Here is a 23,000-nt window from a genome sequence, read left to right as displayed (position 1 = left end):
CTGTGCTTTTTCAGTACAGTAAAACAAAAATGAACACCCTCCCAGTGCTGCCAGATGGAGAAGGCTGTATCCTCCAGATCATTACAAAATCCTCCATTTCCTCCAAATCCCATTGGCGGATCCAGATAGGCGGTCTTGGACGCTGCGGGAGGGCATATCTCCGAAAAGGTTTCTCCAAATTCTAAAAACTCATCGGATTGCGATTCCTTTCGCACTGCTGTGTAGTTTAAAAGATGCTTTTTTATAATAAAAGTTGTTTAGTTTTCGTTTTATCCTTGAAAAAAAAAACGAAAATTTTCTTCGATTTTGGACGCTGCAGGAGGGGGGGGGGGGGGGATTTGCGCCAAATGTCCCCCTTTGATCCGCCAGTAGTTCGGTACCTTCAAAAACATATGGTACAATCGTACACGAAATAGGAACAAATAGTCACCATGATATTCGTGGATATAGCTACAGACTGAGACATTCCAGTCTCACGGTGATAAAGGGCAGTGATATATCCTAACGGGTAGGGTGAAGCTGGGCAGGAAAATGTCTTTTGAGTCTTGAACGCGTTGTATTTTTCCATGAAATTGAATATATTAATCGGGTGACAAATCCTCCAGATTTTCCTCCAGAATCAAAAATCCTCCAAACGCGAAATTTGTCCGCAAATAGAGTTCAAAATCCTCCAGATTTGCGGAAATCCTCCAAATCTGGCAGCACTGCACCCTCCCCTCGGACATGCCTAAGAGCTGGACTTTTTGCACGCGTTCCCCGCCAGGGGGCGCCACTGAGGAAGCACCCTCTGACGTCACGATAAAACTGCGCGCACTGTGCGCACGGTTCTGTAAGCAAGTAGTATAGTGGTGGTTTCATGGTGGAAATTGGAATAAGTATTTTGACGTTGTAAAATTTCAAGCCGTTTTTGTGAAATTAATAAGTAAATGCATTTCAAAAGTATTTATTTAAAGTGTGAAAGGAGAATAATTAGAAAACATGGATATTTTTGTTCCAATAGCTTATTATGTGAGACATGATCGGTACTAACGGGTACTTCTAAGAAGTAGTGAAGAAGTACCAAACAGCCACTATCAAACAGCCTGCTCGGCTACGATCGTCAGCTGTCCTTTGGAGCTGGACTTCAACGCTGTAAAAAAAAAATATGTGCTGAATTAATTTTTAGTTTCACCAAAATATAAGCAATTTATCATTTCTTTTTCACTTTTGTAATTATTGTTGAGTGAAGAGACATGTTGCTAGTTCTGACAATATAAATTATTAATTAAAAAAACGAGATGCGACGGTAAGTATCTGCTACTAAATTATCACTTTAACCAAATACATGGAGTATCTTGCTACCATTGCTTATAAAACGTGCTTATCAATACACAAATGTTTTATTTCAGACAAGAAGGATTTATTTGCCTGAAGTCTTGCGTCATGTGCTACTGCTTTGATTCCAAAGACGCTATCCGGGTCGGGGTAATTTAGTCTTTCATCGATCGATAAGAGATTTTGATTCCATTGATATCCAAATTGATAAGCTCGGCACCATGGAGTAAGGGCGTCCCCACAGGGGTGACGCAGGAAATATGAATGGCGTTTACACCGACAGTAGTTTCCCACAGCCGGCAATGGGAATCTCCTGTCGGTGTAAACGCCACTATAGTCCCATCCAACTCAAACACTGGGGAATATCCCCGCACTTTTGAGGACGGAAATCTATGGACCTGCTCGAAAAAATAGTGGATAAAATACGGCGAGCTTTCAGTTTTATGGTTGGGTCTCCCTTCCGAGGCACATATTTACGAGGGATATTGGGTCATATTCCCCCGGCGTCCTGATGATCGGCGCCCAGCTCAACGTCGAAGGCGCCCTGATACGCGGCACTGCTATCTGTGAAGGTGCCCAGGTTGCTGCCGCTCGAATTTGGTCGCCTACTTAACAAAACCTCCGTTGGTGCCATCTCAGTTTCCTCGAGGTCAGGCAACCTTCACACGCCGTTGGCTACCTTGGCTGGCCGGCGACTCGTTCCCCTCGTGGCGACGCTCTTGACATCCAGTCAAAAGTTGGAGTGGCTGGCGCCCCCAGTGGGGGCCGGGGAAGGGGCAATGGGCCTCCACGTTGCTCTCTTCCCGAGCCTATGGTGACTTGGCTCAACTCTCCTCAATAGAATCTGGATTCTGCACGCTGTATTAACATGGGCGTAGACACCACTACGGACAATACGGACAGTGGGTGTGACAATCAGTAGTGCCATTCATATAGAGGGTGTCATATATGAGCGGAGAGGCAACAGTACAGCTGAGCGGAGAGACAACATTAAAACAACAGTACAGCAGCTGGCGTTGCATGGAGCTGCAGGCAACCGGACAGCGGAGGCTTGCGAAAAATAAACAATTCGTCACTTCAACGTATAAACAATAGTATAAAAAGCAACATAAACACATATTCTCATGGTCGAACCCATGCACTAGCGGCTCACGGCGGGCACAGGCACGCAGTGCGGTAGCGGTACCGGATCACACGTCATGGGCGTTGTCTCAGCATAGGTTGTTATGAGCGGAGAGGTAACAGTACAGCTGAGCGGAGAGACAACATTAAAACAACAGTACAGCCGGCGTTGCATGGAGCTGCAGGCAACCGGACAGCGGAGGCTTGCGAAAAATAAACAATTCGTCACTTCAACGTATAAACAATAGTAAAAGCAACATAAACACATATTCTCATGGTCGAACCCATGCACTAGCGGCTCACGGCGGGCACAGGCACGCAGTGCGGTAGCGGTACCGGATCACACGTCATGGGCGTTGTCTCAGCATAGGTTGTTCGCAATCTAGTTGAAGCCTAAGAAGACGGCCAGTGGGGTCTCACTGCTGCTGAGGCGACCTCGGAGACGATGCGTCGCCCCTCCTGTCGGCGACCTGCGGTGAGCAGGACTCCAGATAGCTGGCTGGCACGTTGCCGACACTGCCAGACGCTGTCAGCAGGCCTCACTGCTGCAAGTGATGTGCAGATGGACGCCAGGTGACTTCGTCTGCAGGCGATTCCGGAGACCGCGGCCTCACCAGGCAGTACCACCTGCATCGCCATGTCGGTGTTTCTAGAAATGGAAAAATAACAGTATCGGTGAAGGACAAGCAATACAATGTATTCTGTTTTCCTCTTTTGCAGGTATACATAATCTACAATTATCATTGTTCCTATTTCATTCAACTGAACCTGAAAATTCCATATTGGCACATTGTTTGACTAAATTTGTGCAGTTGGGAACAGGGGCGACGCCACGGTGCGACGACTGGAGGGGACATTGACCATTTTGGAGGGGACGAGGACCATTTCAAGTCGATTCTTTCCATGCAACGCCATAGGCGTAATGTTAAAATTTTAAAAAGTGGAGGGGACGAGATCCCCTCCGTCCCCCCCCCCCCTGTGGCGACGCCCTTGGTTGGGAAGCAGATTGTTTTAAATACATGTTTGGCTGAACAGTGCGGAAAATATTTCATTGATCACTATAGCTGCAACAAAAATACTGAGACAGAAAACATTTGCGCTTACCTGGCTCCTTAGTCAGTCCCGCACAACGGAAGTGGTACCATTTATCGCAGCCGTCGCATCCGACCATCAGTGCTGCACTGATGCTGCTGCACTCCCCACATTCCCAGTAGGTACCTTAGGAGCGTCTTGGCTGTGAAAAGATTACATGAGTCATGGCGCATACATGAATAGTAAGATGTTTTATATGTTTAACATCACATAGCAAAGACACAACAGCTGGGAGTCAAGTGTAAGCCAAAGTGTAAGCCCTGCCATGTTTTGCAGACTGGATTTTAAGCAAGAAAAGCTTTGCTAAAAATGACGCTTGACAAAGCCTCATCCTACTGGGCTGTCTGACATGTCCCCTGTAAAAAGCATGTGGCCCTTATATTGTATATATGATGAATATGTTAATAATGCAGAGAAAACACAGTATAAATTATACCCAACGTTTCATCTTAATCGACTTTGTCAAGGGTGTTTGAACAGCTTAAGATGAGTGAAGTGTAAGGGTACCTAGGTACATCTGAAAATAAACTGAATCTGCGTTCAATAAACATTGATTTTGATAATACATTTCACAAATCAACTGCTAATAACAATCATACTAAAATAGCACGACAGATAACTAACAATCGCATGAAGAACTTCTTGATTCGCCTTGACATTGTCGTCCGAACGAATGTTGTCTGAAGTTACACATTTGTCTTTTCTGCGCAGCATTTGTGTTTGCCATTTACCGCACCAATGTTCGCCAGCGGTGGTGGCTTTTCCTTACCTGCTCACGTAACGTCACACACGACATGACGTCACCCGAAGACGTCATCAAAAAGTCCAGCTCTTAGGCGTGTCCCTCCCCTCTCTGTGGAAAAAGCAAAACTATCAATCACAATCAAGGTTGGAGTAATTGAGTGACCACTGTCCTACCGAAAGCGCTTCCAGATGAAGGAAAATCGTAATGAGTTTACATCGACTTCAACCAGCACATTTATCATTTACGTTGTCATGAAAAAACAGCATAAATGCTTGATTTTTATTAGTTGTGACATGTAGAGAAAAATATTGGTCTGAAGCAGAAAATAGGACACAAAAACGATCAAATGATCCGAGCATCATGAGCTGAAAGATTTCATGATATGTAAGGGAAAAACTTTAATATGGCAGATTTACAAAAATGGTGCATATGTTTCATTTATCAAAATTGTTTACAATTTCGCCGGCGAGAGTTTTTCAGCAGCCACCACGTTATTTCATGATTACTTTCAGTTGCAAAATTCCAAATTGCTAGAGGGGTTTTGTCGGATTCAGCAAGGCGCGAAAAGGTAAACTAAATTGTGGTTTGGGTAATGCTGAAAGATAGGTTACTGCTGATTTTTTTAGCATTACACTGGAGAGAAGCTTTGGCTTCAGCGCGTGTACTGATAGTCACGCACACTGGACATCATCACGAGTGGAGTGATGAGAGTCTACCCTATCAAACAATTTCAATTGGAAACAATGCCAGGAAAGTGTACTTCATCTCTTGAACATAAACCCTCAGTTACCTACCTTGACAATTTCAACTCTTTTTAGTGCCTTTCTGACTGGCAATCTTCCACTCTCAGCCCTCTTTGTATTGATAAATATTCCCCTCCGACATCCAAGCCAAAAATATATTTTTGGGACAATGTGATCTACTCTAATCGTTTCATTATTTTTTGGTCATAGGCGACGGAACGCGGGGGCACTGGGGCACCGTGCCGGCCCAGTCTGCAAAGTATGGCAATTTCGACGAGATCTCGTCTGTGCGGGCTTGCACGGCTGGTGGGGATTTGGTGTGGTGTGGTGTGGATTTGGCATGGTGCGGTGCGGATATAGTAAAGCTCATTGCGACATTGGGTTAGTGACAGAAATGACAGACCAGACGAGATAGATGAGGAAAGTCGAAAAAAACATTGTTGGAGCTTCGACATCACGTAATTCATTGTGCTCTAGGGTCCAAATGAGTGTGCGGTGGTCAGAACGGCCTGCCATCAATCACGTAGGTCGCCTTCAAGTTGGCACTCTGCACTGTTGCAACACGAAACGCACCGCCCGCATCGCTCAGCTCTGTGAGGCGCCGGCGGTAGAGTGAGTCGTGAGAAAGATGAGCACAGCCGATGAGAGCAGGATGAGAGGGATTCAAGATTTATATGGCCGATGGGAGGACCAGAAAATCACCGCTCTACCGCTTCAAGTAGTCAAATGCGAACTATTTATCGGGTACGTTCGAAGCAGGGCAGTCAATAGGTTGCGTTGAAAGAAGCTGAGTTTGTTGCATGCACTGCAGCATTCGTGAACGAGATGCGCTCGGCTCATGTGAGGGTTTGGCGTTGTCGCTCGGTGGTAGGTAGGGCGAGCTGCGCATGGCTGATGGCATGCCTTAAGGACCACCACTTTGCCGTGGCTAAGTAGTCAAATCCGCTGTGAATCACTTGCCTATCATATTTTTTGTTCGATACAGCTAATTGTAATGACCTAATGAGAGGTGCCGAAATTGCATGCATGCAATGGGCCCGCTTTTTGCCATCATATTTCTATTTTTGTAACTGGGACCTTTACAAGTTGTCAAGCAGTATAGCTAAATGGCGGTGTCGACACCGGCAGTAGGGTGACCATGGTACATCGTACAATAATCACCCTGGATGAATCGCCAGGGGCGGGTACCGGATAGGGTTCTTGCATTTGCGTGACATTCTTTTTGTTCTAGTTTTGCAGTGCGTATTTCTCGTTTCGTTTCCATGCTACTGAGATGGCAGGCTTGTGGGTGATATCAATAATTGAGGTCAGTGTGGCTTTGAACCGGTCACTTTCGCGGGTTCGGTGCGGATTTTTTCGTACTCTCAGCCGCCTTTGGTGTGGATTTTCTGGCTCTGTTTGAAGGAATGCTGCGGATTTTGAACTTGGGCCGGTGCGCCTCGTCGACCTACGAGCCATACTATGCAGACTGGCCGTGCCCCCATTTGATTTTGATATTTTAACATTGGATTGTGTTTCACTTACTTCCATCATCCAATTTGATATTCTTAGTCATGTCACAGTCAATGTCATTTTGTCATTTGTCATTTATTATAAGTCTTATCCACCCTTCAGTGGCTATTAGGGCCTAGTCAGTTACATTAATAAAGACAGCATACATCACACGACACAATACAAAAGTAACAGTGTCCCAAAAACTTGTCAATTTGGGTGGAACAAGACATCCAAATGAAAATAATTTTCCACTCCCACCTCCAACTTTCAAGAGCAATTGACCACTCATGTAAGAGCATCTGCTTGCATTATGACATCAGATTCTACCAGTGTACAGAAAAGTGTGCAATCTTTCCTTCTTCTGTTCTTTATTTTCAGGGGGGGGGGGGGCTAATCTTATCAAAAACATACCACCCTCATCCTTTTTTGGAGAGGAATTTTCCCCTCTAACACCCAAGGCCAAGCATTAATATACTTTTGTGACACTGAAAAGTAAAGCTCACACATGCTCACATGTCAGTATATAACAGCAGCATGAGATAATGTGAATTGAGCTTGTCTTATCAAACGTATTTTGCACGGAACTGACGTGAAAAGACCATTAACGTTGGCGTCGCTGGCGCCTGCGTGGTGTGATGAGCCTGAACTGAGGGGCCGGACCTACCCGTCTCTTACCTCGGTATCCGGGATATATACTATTTTATTGTGTGAACTTCAAGCGTACTTTCAACAGTCATTGATGACAGACCATTGCCAACTTTAATATTTAGGTATTGATGATTCATTTTAGCTTGATACCCACTTGGCTTGTGCCATATGAACCAACTAGACATTTAATATTGGTGTTTTAAAGCTGTTCTCTAAGCCAGTACAGATTAAGGTATACATGATTTAACTTGCTTTTGTTCAGTGATCAGTATGTGGGATGTGAAGATAGAGTCCTTTCCTGGCAGCAGGAAAACCTCAAAGAAATATTTTTAATGAATCGTATGAGCCAGGAGGAGGCTTGGTCTGTATCAATCATTGGTGAGCTTGCAGAGTCTGAGTGTATGAAATCAATGTTACTTTCCAATTCCTAGGTGCTAGTTAATAGTTGCATGCCTAAGTATTTAGCTGTTTCAACCTTTAGCTTTTTATCCTGACAGTTGGTAACAGATAACATTTTTTTTTAAAAGCAGTGTGCAGAAGCTCTGCAATGATTACTGATCAGTGGAATGAATTTGAGTGCTAACTGCTAATTGCTATCATTGAATTAGCAAGTTCAAGTACTTCGCAATACAGAGGTCTCTGGCACGTCCTAAAAGCCTTAGCACACTAATCAGTATGTCAATATACTTGCCCTGGAGCCTGAACTGAAGATATAGATGTTTCGCAAGAGTTTGACAAATATTGATGATTTTATCTTGTGATGTTTTGAACATATGAACCAACACCTTTTCATATGGAAACCATCATTTCCATCACCATCACAGGAAGATGTCAGTTGACAGCACCAATGTACCCTGGACCGAGCACCTACCTCACTCGTTCGGTTACAGGGCATCAGAGATGGCGCCACGGGAGACGATAGATGATCCAGGTGGCGTCGATGTCGGATATTTTTAGAAGTTATGTTTTTTTTTGCAAATATTTTTTGTGTGACGTATATGGAGTGTCATTATTTTGTTATCTTTGTGTCGCTCAAACAAGCGTTAGTCTATCCATTATTTTCACCGATAGCCCAGTATCTTATTTTGCGTGTTTGTTGAAACTACTTATTGACTTCTGGCGAGACTGACGGATCCAGAAAGGCGGTCTTCAACGCTGCAGGGGGCATACCCCCAAAAAGTTTCTCGGAATTCCAAAAACATTTCGGATTTTCAAGTCCTTACGCACTGCTGTGCAGTTTGAAGAAAACTTTTCGGGATAAAAGTTTAGTTTTCGTTTTAATCTTGAAAAACCTCAAAATTTCGTCAATTTTGGGCGCCGGGGGTTGGGTGGATTGCCCCAAATGCCCCCTGTATCCGCCAATGTCTGATTAGGTATCAGCATAGATAATAGTAGAACAGTAGATAATAGTTCTATTGTTATCTATGGTAGCAGCTAAAGGGTATCGCTATCGGCGGGCTTGCAATGCCTTTTTCATCCGTCGTCGGCCTCGCCATCCTCGGGACAAACCCATCCGTTCTCCCTCACGCTCCCTTTCCGGGCTGGCGGTCACCCCACTTGACAACCAGTGGATGTGGTCGGGTCCACTACAGGACCCGTAAATTCTCTCCCGGGTGACCGTTTGGGAATCGGTCGGACTGTCCCAATGGGGCAATCCGATCCCACCGGGACGGTCTCGCCTCCGCGGCTCACTGTCGGTGTCCTGCACAGCCCAATGTCTACGCCCTGTCCTAACATCCCATAGCTCTGCAATGGTCTTTTCAAACTAAAAGAACTTGCCCCCAATTAAACAAAAGAAAACAAAAGCGGTGCTTTTTTACATGTTATGGCAGTTTTCTTATGTAAAATTCCTTCTACATAATAAACTGTTTTGAAGATTTGCCACAAAGTCACTTTGAACGTAATTTGGTGTATGCGATAGCTACGCCATGCCATCAATTTGTCTGTTGATAGATCAGTATGAAATATATACCTACGGTAAACTGTATCCTATAATACTAAGGCCATGGATGAAATAATACAAGGCTGGCGAAGCTCAAAATGAATTCATCCACCTACTGCAGGCTTCAAAGTCGGCGAATAAGAAATCATGAATAATTGCCTATTTAAATGCTGTTTTATCCCAATTGCCGTATTAATTAACAGGCATACGCAACGGAAAGGCTTTCAAATCAACTGTCGATGGCTCGCATTCCACGCGGTGAAAATTTTTGCAGACAAGGAGGTGCTGCAGATGACAATTAGACGGGTGCATTTTATACGGCATCAGACTCTGTGCCGTTAGTGATTGGCCGATATGGTCTGCCGCCCACGAGGCACTTAGGGGACGCTTGTGAAGGACACCAGCGGAGTCGGCGTCATATGAGACGGGGGGTGAACGCACTAGCGTACCGACTTATCAGAGAAGGACCTGCCGGCGTAGGATTTTTGTTTAGGAATTACCGGATCTAGGTAGGACAGCTAGTGTCCCATAATCGTATTCCAGAGATTGGGAAAGGGAAGAACTTGATGATAAAATGGTCAAAATGAGGAGGCGTGCTTGTCACGTGGTCAGTTATGATTTATTCATCTTCCCTAACTATAGAGCCGTGATTGATTATACCGCATTTTATCATCGAACTTTATCAATACAGTTGCTTGAAACGAAACACATCAGACACACAATGTCACTACGCCCACATTCATCATCACACAACAGCACATGCCAAAACCAAGATGCTAATATCAAGCCGCTATTTAAAATCAGTTATCCGTGACTTGCTCTCATTTCGCTTCCTTCCTGTCCCTCAGCTTCTGGTGCCTAACGTTCTACACAACGCGTGCAATTGGACTGTGAAAAGTTTGTGATTTCTCGTCGCGATGAACGCTGCCCGTGGCTCCGGTGCTCCCGGATTCGTCGGCATCAAGTTCTGCCAGGAGTGCAACAACATGCTGTACCCAAAGGAGGACAAGGAGAATAAGGTGCTGCTGTACGCCTGTCGTAATTGTGACTACAAGCAGATCGCCGACAACAACTGCATCTACGTCAACAAGATCATGCACGAGGTCGAGTGAGTACCTACCGATATTGGGTTTGGGGACCTTTCACGGGTCTGAAAGTGGTTCCCTGTCTGTGTGCCCCTTGCCGTATTTACAGGGGGCTGCCGGCTGCGGATGTTTTAGGCTTGAGCATCAAGCCTATGGTCATGACTTCTTTTAGATGCGCCATTCTGCATATCGGCGCCTAAGTGTCTTTACGCTACAATTGTGTGTACTTGAGTGGACTGCATCCCATCGACATTAATCGACGAGCATTATGGTAACAAGCTAAGTAGTAATAACATCTGGTGATATTAAACTACCTCAATGTCATAGATATTATACTTTGTAGAGATGGTTATCGATTTTCCGTTTATTCTTAAAATGAGAAGGCAGTGGTTGTTATGAAAGCTTTATTTACAAGCTTACTAAATTTCGAAACGCTTAATTGACTTGTGCCACTAACGTAATTGTGGAACGAGCTGTTTTTACTGAAGTAATGGCCGCTTTACATAACTTAATGACTGGTATTGACCGTAAACTTGTCTTCATTTCCTAGAATGTTATATCTTTCTCCCAGATAATGACACAAATGCCAGATGATGGCATGTACTTGGCTAGTGCATGCGATGAGCGAGATGTGCAATTCACGAAAGGCATTTGCCTGGTCCTATTCATTCATAACTTTTTCTTGGAAAGATGTGCGTATCGCTGGCTAAGTAGTATCAAAGGGTACTGTTATCTTTATCGGTTGTTATTTTGTATCTCTCAGGATACCAGTCTGTTCGTATCGGTATCGTGCTGCCAAGATTGCTGTTTTCACAGAGCAATCAACGTTTCGTGAGCTTATCGGTGACTGAAATTCCATTGTCTGAGCTATTGCCCGGCTACCTACCCGGTGTCAAGTATTTCTTTGTTACTAAGAATCGGCTCACAGTGGACTGTTGCTTCACTCGTGCTGTCGCAGGATGCTACTCAAATTAACATATAAATGAGTGCGCTTGCTTAGGCTCATTCTTGGCTCATGAGTTTTCCTTCATTTTGTCGTTTTCAACAGAAACTTAGTTGGCACTTGCAGTTGTATTCATGCGAACTTACAGGACTACACGAATCACACACAAACGTGGACAAACACGGAACTGGACGTACACCGACCGGCGGACTTATGCCTTTGGTCGAGTGGCATACACATAAACGCACACAAGGACAGGACCGGTGCCGCGACAGAGATCTGATCCAGCAGCTCGTTATGTACATCAGGCAGCGGCACATGGTAGCAACATTGAGAACAACTAGGCAAAGAAGGACACTCAGCCGCGCAATCGTCTTCTCTGGATTCTACAAGCTCTGCATGCTAGGAACCATTCTAAACAAGATCATTGTCATTTATGTTATCAAGTGAATTAACTATACCAGGTCCAGGTCATCATCGGAAAACAGCGATCCGTTGGGATCTGAGGCGGCAAGACCGGCGTTGAAGGTGTTGATGATGTCGTCGGCTGCATTGATGGGGAATGAAGATCGTAGTGACGTGTCGAATGCCTGGGGGTCGAGATCATTGCCGCGCAGCACACCGCCAGAACCGTTGGCTATATCATCGAGATCGTCTTGTGGACTACTGAATAAGTTTCCAGGGTCCTGTTGATCCAGAAGCGGGTCTGAGTTTCTGAAGTTGTTGAGTGGGTCGCGTGCACTATTCTGTCTATTGAGAGGATCCTGTTGCTGATTGTTACGATCACGTAGTGGAGATCTGTTGAAGTTGCGGTCATTTGAGGGAGCTCCAGGATTGCCTTGGATGCCAGGAGATGGCCTTCCGGGGTTGCCGTTCAGCGGATCGTTAAAAGGACCTCGGCTATCCCCACGCCTGTTAGGGTCGAATCGGTCGTCGTCGCGGTCGTTAGGACGATCTCTTCCACCATTTATGCTGTTGGGGTCGCCGAACGAAGGTTGCTGTCCGTTGCGGTCGTTCAATGGACGCTGCGAAGAAAGCTGTCCGTTGTTGAGGTCATCAAAAGGACGTTGACTGTTGCGATCGTTCAATGGACGCTGCGGGGAAAGTTGTCCGTTACTGAGATCATTGAAGGGACGTTGACTGTTCGGGTCGTTTAATGGACGTTGTGGAGAACGTTGTCCGTTATTAAGGCCATCGAAGGGACGTTGACTGTTGCTCAAGGGACGCTGCGGTGAACGTTGTCCGCTGTTGAAGTCATCGAAGGGACGTTGACCGTTGCGGTCATTGAACGGTTGCTGGGGACGTCCATTGTTACGGTCGTTGAAGGGACGCTGGCCGTCATCGAAAGGTTGCTGGGGACGTAATCTGTCACTGGGGTCGTCTAGAGGACGCTGGCCGTCATTGAAAGGCTGCTGAGGGCGTCGCCTATCGTTACGGTCATCAAAAGGGCGTCGGTCGTCATTGAAAGGTTGCTGGGGACGCTGACCGTTGTTGAAGGGCTGCTGAGGACGCTGACCGTCGTTGAAGGGCTGCTGAGGACGCTGACCGTTGTTGAAGGATTGTTGGGGACGTCGCCTGTCATTGCGATTATCGAAAGGGCGCTGGCCGCTATTGAAGGGCTGCTGGGGACGCTGACCGTCGTTGAAAGGCTGCTGTGGACGTTGTCCATTATTGCGATCGTTGAAGGGGAGCTGACCGTTGTTGAAGGGTTGCTGGGGACGTCTCCTGTCGTTGGGATCGTCGAAGAGGCGCTGACCATCGTTGAAGGGACTTTGGCCGTCGTTTAAGGGCTGCTGGGGACGTCGTCCGTCATTGCGATCATCGAAGGGACGCTGACCGTCATTGAAGGGCTGCTGGGGGCGCTGACCGTCGTTGAATGGTTGCTGGGGACGTCTTCTTCTATTTTGGTCATCGAAGGGGCGCTGGCCATTGTTGAATGGCTGCTGGAGACGTGGATCGTCATTGCGGTCATCGAAGGGACGCTGAAAGTCACTGAAGTTCTGCTGTGTACGTCGGTCGTCGTCGCGATCATCAAAGGGACGCTGGCCATTGTTGAATGGCTGCTGGAGACGTGGATCGTCATTGCGGTCATCGAAGGGACGCTGAGCGTCGTTGAAGGGCTGCTGGGGACGCTGGCCGTCGTTGAAGGGTTGCGGCGGACGCGAATCGTCGTTGGAGGGACGCCGTGGACGCTGTCCGTCGTTGCGGTCGCCAGGACGCTGCGGCCGCTGTCCGTCGTTGCGGTCGCCAGGACGCTGCGGACGCTGTCCATCGTTGCGGTCGCCAGGACGCTGCGGACGTTGTCCGTCGTTGCGGTCGCCAGGACGCTGCGGACGCTGTCCATCGTTGCGGTCGCCAGGACGCTGCGGACGCTGTCCATCGTTACGGTCGCCAGGACGCTGCGGATCTTGTCCGTCGTTACGGTCTCCAGGACGCTGCGGACGCTGTCCATCGTTGCGGTCGCCAGGACGCTGCGGACGCTGTCCGTCGTTGCGGTCGCCAGGACGCTGCGGACGCTGTCCATCGTTGCGGTCGCCAGGACGCTGCGGACGCTGTCCATCGTTGCGGTCGCCAGGACGCTGTGGCCGCTGTCCATCGTTGCGGTCGCCAGGACGCTGCGGCCGCTGTCCGTCGTTGCGGTCGCCAGGACGCTGCGGACGCTGTCCGTCGTTGCGGTCGCCAGGACGCTGCGGCCGCTGTCCGTCGTTGCGGTCGCCTGGACGCTGCGGCCGCTGTCCGTCGTTGCGGTCGCCAGGACGCTGCGGCCGCTGTCCATCGTTGCGGTCGCCAGGACGTTGTGGGCGCTGTCCATCGTTGCGGTCGCCAGGACGCTGCGGACGCTGTCCATCATTGCGGTCACCAGGACGCTGCGGACGCTGTCCATCGTTGCGGTCGCCAGGACGCTGCGGACGCTGTCCATCGTTGCGGTCGCCAGGACGCTGCGGTCGCTGTCCGTCGTTGCGGTCCCTAGGACGCTGCGGCCGCTGTCCATCGTTGCGGTCGCCAGGACGCTGCGGACGCTGTCCATCGTTGCGGTCGCCAGGACGCTGCGGCCGCTGTCCGTCGTTGCGGTCGCCAGGACGCTGCGGACGCTGTCCATCGTTGCGGTCGCCAGGACGCTGCGGCCGCTGTCCGTCGTTGCGGTCGCCAGGACGTTGTGGACGCTGTCCATCGTTGCGGTCGCCAGGACGCTGCGGACGCTGTCCATCGTTGCGGTCACCAGGACGCTGCGGACGTTGTCCGTCGTTACGGTCTCCAGGACGCTGCGGCCGCTGTCCGTCGTTGCGGTCGCCAGGACGCTGCGGACGCTGTCCGTCGTTGCGGTCGCCAGGACGCTGTGGACGCTGACCGTCGTTGCGATCTCTGTTTCCTGACGGGTCAGGATGGAGTTTCTCTACGTGCTCAGGTGTGCTTGGTATCTGAGGTCCGTACGCCCTGAAACCCTTCTCATCAGCCTCCCAGTAAACCTCGACGAGGATACCCTCTGGTGAGATGTACGAGTACGAGCCACGCATGGTCATGCCTTCGGAGTCTCCGATCTTCCGGTTGCCGCCCTCTGCGTCCACAGAGGTTCCATCGCTGGTCTCGTAACCGTAGCGGAAGTCTCCCTTTTCGTTGATGTCGAAGTAGGAGCGCAGCAGCTCGGCGTCGGAGCCGGTGCCGTTGGTGGGGTTGTTACCGCCCCTGCCGTCCGTGGAGTTGTTGTTCTGGTCGACGAACGGGTCACCGCCGGAGCCCTCGAACAAGGGTATCTCCTGCGGGAAAGCCGACGCTCCGACCAGTAGGCAGATGACCACCGCAGTCTTCATCCTGGCTGAATGTGCTGGCCGTGGGGCCGACCAGGTGAGCGACTGATGCCCTCTGCTCTCAGACCGTGTCTTTTATACGAGCGCCAGATAGTGCACCTGACAGGGAAGCTTGTCGTTATTGACTGACACTCCTGTTCTCGTAACCCGGTGTCAGGCGGGGCTCTTCGCCCCGGCCCGCAGACGGATCATCGTATTTACCCTAAAGCTGCTGATACTCGGTCGGCTTACTACTGTCTCGCGCGCCTCCACTCTTCGAAGAACGTGGTTTCGAAGTCATGCTGTGACTATTTTCACGGGCAGCGACCTGTCGTCCCATGTCAGACAAGTGGACGCATTAGTGTATGAAATCGGTTACGTACGGTTTATGACCCGCTGTCAACAAGAAACAGACAGCCCATAAATTTTCCGTCAGCGGTGTCGACCGCTCTTGTTTTCTGCGAGGCCATGGAAGCCACGTGTTTCTTGCGGAATGCGGTTTGAGAAGCGATGCTTTGGTATGTATGTAAGATGCCACGGGCGCTGAGCTGCCGAGTAACTGCACTTCTCAGGCCTCAAAACAACCATTAGTGTGTGTAATCTTCGGTACTGAACTGTTTCGTCTCCGGTGCCAACCCTGATCGTATTTTCAGCATCTTGGCGATATTCCGATAGGTTTGGCACCTGCTTATAGATAATGGGCAGGTATTTTGTCAGTCTTTTGGTAAGAGACTTAAAATGCGAGCAAACAGTTATCTAAATTATGTAAAAAGAGCTTTGTGTGTCTTCTTTGCAGTTGAGACAGCCTCTTAGGTTTTATTGTCGGTACCATGCGTTTTATTGTTTATGTGGGCGCTCATTCTTTAATCATGATGGATTTTCATAAAACAATATTTTTGTTACATTATTAGAAGATCAATGCGTGCAACGCATATTTAGAGTCATTAAAGTAGTTTTGTCTTTGACACAGGAAGTCCATTCTTAAAAAGTAGGTGGAGTGAATATTAGTTTATTACGCAGAATTGGCAGAATGTAAGAGATTCATTTGGTTTCATGATGATACAATGCAGTGCCTCGTTAATTGTTCCAACACGACATCAAAAAAATAGACGGGGTCTCCTGTCTATTTTTGGGGGCTGTTTTTTACATATAATGGCGCAGATAAACACTCCATTAATGCCGCATTTGCCGTTGGTGAAACTCGTTGGCTATTTTTCTGGCTGATATTTTTTCACGCCGGCGGATATTTTTTCGCCTGGTTGGTGAAACTCGTCGGCTGGTTTTTGACAGAAAAATTGCGCCGGGCTGCTATTTTTCTGTTGGTAAAACTGGCCTCTGCGTGTGGTTTCGCCACCAGCCGCTATTCTTTGTAGACAAATAGACAGGCATAGAAGCTGTGTCTCTTGACGCATCGGATTATTTCGTTTAGTCTCTAAAAACATGATAAGTCACAACTCACAAGTCATGTCTCGGAAGGTCGTATGTAAAGGAAGCTGCCGAAGCTGGTAACGACCGTAACCTCAATGCTCCGGGGTTTTAATTCAATGTGGCCAGCCATTTTGCCGCAGAACGCTGCGGCTTAACGCTGGTTATTTTAAGACATGAATTGCATATTCTTCGGTTCTAAATTATTATATCAACTTAGAAGCGTAAATCACGATAATTAGTAACAAATGAGGCCAATTGTTCCAACACGACATAAAAAAAAATAGACGGGGTCGCCTGTCTATTTTTTTGGGGCTGTTTTTTACATATAATGGCGCAGATAAACACTCTATTAATGTCGCATTTGCCGTTGGTGAAACTCGTCGGCTGGTTTTTGACAGAAAAATTGCGCCGGGCTGCTATTTTTCTGTTGGTAAAACTGGCCTCTGCGTGTGGTTTCGCCACCAGCCGCTATTCTTTGTAGACAAATAGACAGGCATAGAAGCTGTGTCTCTTGACGCATCGGATTATTTCGTTTAGTCTCTAAAAACATGATAAGTCACAACTCACAAGTCATGTCTCGGAAGGTCGTATGTAAAGGAAGCTGCCGAAGCTGGTAACGACCGTAACCTCAATGCTCCGGGGTTTTAATTCAATGTGGCCAGCCATTTTGCCGCAGAACGCTGCGGCTTAACGCTGGTTATTTTAAGACATGAAACTGTTTTATATTCTTCGGTTCGAGTGGCTGCGGCGCTCGCTGTTCGCTCCCGACAGGCATTGCTTACGTATAACCACTATCAGTGTTTGCGTTACCGGTCAAATGAACTATATGCGGACGGTCCATGCTCGACCACGTGATCACGTTAAGCTTTCGGCTCCGGTTTTGTAGGCTATCCAGACTCATCCTGCTCGAGGGTCACTAGCATCCATAAGGTAGTCACAGAGTGTATCAGACGAATATTATGCATGATGCATCACTGATGATCCTGTGCATTGTGTAACAAACTCTGTTACTCTGGACTACGAGTGAGCTCTGTCAGTTATGCAATTGCACAATGGCTATTTACTTGAAACGTTAACTCTTCCCACAGTCCGCATAATGTACAGAACAGTATATTTTCAGCAGTAGATGGAATGTTTTGCAACTATCAGATGATGCTAGCTAAATGGCATGTCTCTTTTTTTTTGTTTTTTTTTTTGTGCTTTCAAAACAGATTAGGGTGCGCCTCTCTGGGAGACGGAAGCGGCACCCTCAGCAGGAGCGGCATCCTCAGTAGGAGGAGCGGCACCGTCAGTAGGAGCGGCATCCTCAGTTGCGGGAGCGGCATCCTCAGTAGCGGGAGCGGCATCCTCCTCCTCCTCAGTAGTCGGAGCGGCATCCTCAGTAGCAGGAGCGGCGTCTTCGGTAGCGGGAGCGGCGTCTTCGGTAACGGGAGCGGCGTCTTCGGTAACGGGAGCGGCATCTTCGGTAGCCGGAGCGGCGTCTTCGGTAGCGGGAGCGGCATCTTCGGTAGCGGGAGCGGCATCCTCGGCGGCGTTCACCACGGCGGCCTCCTCTTCCACAGCGGCGACAGCCTGCTCGGCGGCACGGACGGCACCGGCCGCCTGCGGCTCGGCCGGCAGCGTCTTCAGCAGCCGCGTCACGTACTCGGGCACCGCCGGCACCTGGTCGCCGCTGGCGCGGAAGCCGTTCTCGTCCGCCTCCCAGTTGATGGTCACGTCGATGCCCTCGGGCGACGTGTACGAGTACGAGCCGCGCATCACGGCACCGACGCCGTCGCCGATCTGACGGTTCTCGCCGGCCGCGTCGACAACGATGCCGTCCCTCGTCTCGAAGCCGTACTGGAACTGGCCGTCGTCGGCCATCTCGAACTCGGAGCGCAGGATGTCGTCGCTGAAGATGCTGCTGTCGATGTTGGAGGACGAGCGAGCAGCGATCTCGACGGGCGGCTCACCAGAGCCTTCGATCGAGGCTAACTCCTGGGGGAAGGCGGCGGCGCAGGCCAGCAGGCAGACGGCTACGAACGTCTTCATGTTGGTCGGGGAGGTCGGTGTGTGTCTGGGAGCGGATCAGGTGGGGGACTGATGCCCTGTGGCCGGCGGCCGGTGACTTTATACCGGGTTCAGGTGTCGTGATTCCGATTCCATCCCCATTACAGCGGTCGATGTTGTCTCGACCGGATATTTTTTACATATCAAAATGTTTGTCATTTTAGCACTGCTCACTGTCCCAAGAACTCGGATGCCTATCTGAAGCATCCATATCTCCCGTTACAATAAGCTTGAATACTTTTAGATGTGGCAGCGCCTTTTGCCTCACTGCACCGCAACACCGTGTTTTATTTTGATGTGTTTTTACTTCAAGACATTGCTTAATTAGATACCAGCATTTAATGTCTTTTTGTAGAACCTAACTATCGAACCAAATGAGTCGCGGCATGCTAAATACCATGTCGTCCATGTTGATTCCGCTGTTTGGACACCTCCGGTACTTGCCATAAGTATTGGGTGATTAGCGATCCTGACCGAATGCCTGTCATCTCGCGGTGGACTTGGCCATGCCGGTCGGCTGCGTCTGGGACAAAGTTGGCATTGGTACCCTGCCGCCCGGCTCCTGAGTGTCCTGATTCATGAACGCGTCAGCGTGAGGCCCTGTCTGTCCTGTATTTATAGCTAAGATCGATAATATCAGGTTTCTAGCAGTTTTATTAGATTTATGCTTCTTACCATAATGCATGGGACCAACATCATTCACACTTTTGAATGTTTAAAACCACAAAAAGACTGTAAACTCGCGGAAAATATGTACCGACATACGCCGAATCATGATTCCGGCCGAACATGATCTCGAGAAATAGATCACAGTTCAAAGGTCATTGGGGTTAGGATCATTAGATTTTTAGGGTATGTGTAAAATTGATTAACTCGAGGGTACTGAAAGTTTCGTCGCGATCGGTCGCTGTTTGCGTGAGTTATCCGCGAAAAAACGAGGGTGGGGTCCGTTCGACCTTCACTATAAGTGCGAGAGTTAAGATCAAATTTCCAGTTTTGAATTTTATCTTGGACTAATATAGCTTCCAGTCAACGTAGAAATAAACATTTATTGTTCTAGATAAGGCCCTCTTCGAAGTATACTATGTCGTCAAATTTTGACACTAATGCGTAAACATGTCAAGCTACCCGGAACAGTTTTCTACGATAACGCTCGATAACCTTAGAATACACGCAACTTATCTGTTTGTTTAACCCCTTTGTATTTTTTTCCCATTGAAGTGTGTCGTATGACTAGTAAAGGTCAAATTAAATATTTTGTTTGAGATTGTGACCATGACCTAAACGGTAAAGACAATGCATAGTAATCGATTCGTATTGGTGAGATGAACTTACCCTCGCCCGTATTGGCGCTTTCCCAGCCGCGAACGTTTAAGGGGAGGGGAAGTTCGTTGGACCCCTCCCCTTTGCCGTTTCGCCCTGATCGAGCTAGAGCTTCCCGTAAAAAAACTAGCGTGCTGCCCGTGACGAGAGGAAGCCGATGCTACCCAATTTTAAGGTCCTAGGTCATTGGTTGACCTTCCAGGTCAGGTCAATGACCTAAAAGTCGGGAAAGTCGGGACCTGTTAGGACGTCGTAAAGTGTGGCTGCTGTGGGTTTTTTCAGGGTGCTATCACGACTGTCATGTTAGTTTTGGTCACAGATGATGCCCTCATGCATTTAAGCCAGGTCGGGTCAGGTCAGGTCAACCAGTAGGGGTCCTGCCGGGTATTCGTAGTAGGTGTCACTCCGCCTCTGACAGCTTCGTAACATGTTACGAAGGCACCAAAACTACTTCGTAAATGTTCAAATGGTTGCTAAATTCGAATTCAGCTAGACAAACTAGCCTAGTAACATGTTAATCTCGAGAAGTGAACCGAGGTCATCAAAGGTCAATGACTTGACCTAACCTTCAGGTGACCTAGGCACCCACCCTAATGCATGGGACCAACATCATATCACATGTTTGAACGCTTGAAACCACGAAAAGACTGCAAACGCGCGGCTAATGCGAGCCGACATACGCCGAATCGCGATTCCAGCCAAACATGGTCTCGAAAAGTAGGTCACAGGTCAAAGGTCATTTGGGTCAGGGTCATGAAATTTTCAGGGTGGGTGTAAAATTGATCAACGCTAGGGTATTGACAGTTTCGTTGCGATCGGCCGCTTTTTACGCGAGCTATTCGCGAAAAAACAGTGGGGTCCATTCGACCCCCACCCGATACGGGCGAGGGTTAAACACATACGCAGGCCTTAGGACGATATACTGACTGCCACACGCATCGATCAAACGTTATATGGCTAATAATAGGTGACCTCAAATGATGTTACAATGCCTATTGCAAGGATTACAATGAGCTCATAACATGGACCGGTGACCAGGCCCCAGATGACTAGGAGCTAAAATAGTGACACTTTTTTGAAGAAGGAAAAGTTATTCTGTGCACTGTTTTTTGTTTTTTATTTATTCATTTTTTGTTTTTGAGAGAACTTGAGAACTGGATGAGATGTCAGTTGTTGCGAATTCAGTCAACGAGTTCAGTCCAGTGTTCAGGCAGTTTGCGATTCTACTTGCCAAATACCTGATTTGTTTCGGTTTTAGAGTTAAGAACCATTGCTACCAACTACCAAGTGAGCAACTGGAAATGCGGGATCCGTGTTGGTCTTGATTGACAATGCTTGTCCGAATAAAACTGAAGCTCTGGCGATATTACCATTGATTGTTTACCAAGTCGACAGACTAAAGCTCGGTTTGGATGGGCGATATTCGGAATGTTTTCGGAATGCACACAAAGCGTTTCATGAGTTTGACATATATTCATTTTTCACACTCAAACAAACAAAAGTTAATTTTGGAAGAAGAAAAACAGCATCTAGGCCTCATCGGCCGACACAGCGGCTTCCACAAGCTCAGCAGCGGCCTGCGGCTCGGCCGGCAGCGTCTTCAGCAGCCGCGTCACGTACTCGGGCACCGCCGGCACCTGGTCGCCGCTGGCGCGGAAGCCGTTCTCGTCCGCCTCCCAGTTGATGGTCACGTCGATGCCCTCGGGCGACGTGTACGAGTACGAGCCGCGCATCACGGCACCGACGCCGTCGCCGATCTGACGGTTCTCGCCGGCCGCGTCGACAACGATGCCGTCCCTCGTCTCGAAGCCGTACTGGAACTGGCCGTCGTCGACCATCTCGAACTCGGAACGCAGGATGTCGTCGCTGAAGATGCTGCTGTCGATGTTGGAGGACGAGCGAGCAGCGATCTCGACGGGCGGCTCACCGGAACCTTCGATCGAGGCCAACTCCTGGGGGAAGGCAGCGGCGCAGGCCAGCAGGCAGACGGCTACGAACGTCTTCATGTTGATCGGGGAGGTCGGTGTGTGGCTGGGAGCGGATCAGGTGGGGGACTGATGCCGTGTGACCACCGGCCGGTGCCTTTATAGCGGTATGGCCACCCGCACCCTCCTCTCCCTGCCTGTGAAGGTCGAATAATGCAGACAGCCTTTTTATCATGATGTCACCGGTTGGTGTTGCTACTGAATCTGATTCACGATACATTAGCACAGTGTCATACCGGTGCAACGCGTCTGCATCTGATAACGTGCTGATAACCACATCTGACGCCCGTAGAAGGACGAGGATAGGTCACGCATACGTTCGGCACGTGATGCTCGTTTAGTCTTGTTTCATCGGATAATTGCTAGTAAATCGCCTTCCGGAGCCACAAACGAGTGAGCGAGGCTAGAGGTTCACTCGTGTTTACGCAACTCACCAGTAATAAAGAATACTGAACGAAACCGGTGTAAGTGAATTTTCAAGACCGAGGTCCTTACTGGTTTTTGAACGAGGCCGAAGGCCAAGTTTAAAAATCAGGTATGGTTCGTTTTTTTCAACATACCTGTTTTTTTCAAAAGGACTCTGGCTCGTCTGGCTCTAAGCATGTTTTTCGAAGTAGCACGTGTTTTAACGAGCAAAACGGGCAAAAACTGAACCTGAAGAAATCGAACGTCGACTGATTTTAACCTATGATTTCTTCCCACGGACGTATAAATAAATGTTAATTTATACGTCCGTGTTTCTTCCCGATAATTTCCTTACGTGCATTTTGGGACTGGTTATTAAAATAGTGATGACGTCATGCTGTCGAACTTGTATTGCAATGCAACGTATAAATGCCATGGCTGGAACCGCTCACTCTTATAGCCTCGGCCTCATTATAGCCTTATTATAGCCTCGGCAACAGTGAAAAAACAAAGTTTTCCCCAAATTCGTCGACACTTTGTCCCATCGTACGGACATTGGGTGCCTCCTGCCACCAGTGACGTAATCAAAGTATGTTAATTTTTCAAGACACAATTTCCGGGTACTTACCGTCAGACATGTGCATGGATCCGAATGATGGATCTATGATGTCAGTGGATCTCGGAGGAAACTGCAGGTTAGGATCTATGATCCCGCCGGATCCGACGTGAAAAATTTATCCTGGATCTATGATCTCATAGAATCTGACGATAAACCAAGAATGTGGATCTATGAGCTGAGTGGATCCCGCCATGCACATCATTTGGAGCCAGGTTTCCAAGTGTTACTAAGTCAATAAGTGCCACAAAACTATACATTATCATAGAGATCTTATATAC

The 23,000-nt window shown here is 48.4% G+C and overlaps 2 protein-coding genes across 2 annotated transcripts in view; one reads left to right on the top strand and one right to left on the bottom strand.

The window, feature by feature from the left end:
* Positions 1-4,722: 4,722 nt before the first annotated feature.
* The window catches only part of LOC122391714 (DNA-directed RNA polymerase II subunit RPB9-like), a 73,440-nt gene continuing 55,162 nt past the window's right edge, over positions 4,723-23,000 (top strand). The window contains exons 1-2 of the mRNA XM_043385910.1: positions 4,723-4,841; positions 9,949-10,208. Coding sequence (XP_043241845.1) covers positions 10,018-10,208 — 191 coding nt within the window. The 5' untranslated portion in view covers positions 4,723-4,841; positions 9,949-10,017. The remainder of the gene's footprint in view (positions 4,842-9,948; positions 10,209-23,000) is intronic.
* On the bottom strand, positions 21,172-21,836 carry LOC122391713 (larval cuticle protein 16/17-like). Its single transcript, XM_043385909.1, has one exon. The coding sequence runs from the start codon at positions 21,717-21,719 to the stop codon at positions 21,243-21,245; it is 477 nt and encodes a 158-aa protein (XP_043241844.1). The 5' UTR covers positions 21,720-21,836; the 3' UTR covers positions 21,172-21,242.

The sequence above is a fragment of the Amphibalanus amphitrite genome, unplaced genomic scaffold, assembly GCF_019059575.1.
Source record: "Amphibalanus amphitrite isolate SeventyFive unplaced genomic scaffold, NRLGWU_Aamphi_draft 000450F_arrow, whole genome shotgun sequence".
NCBI lineage: Eukaryota > Metazoa > Arthropoda > Thecostraca > Balanomorpha > Balanidae > Amphibalanus > Amphibalanus amphitrite.
This window is presented reverse-complemented; position numbering and strand designations above follow the sequence as displayed.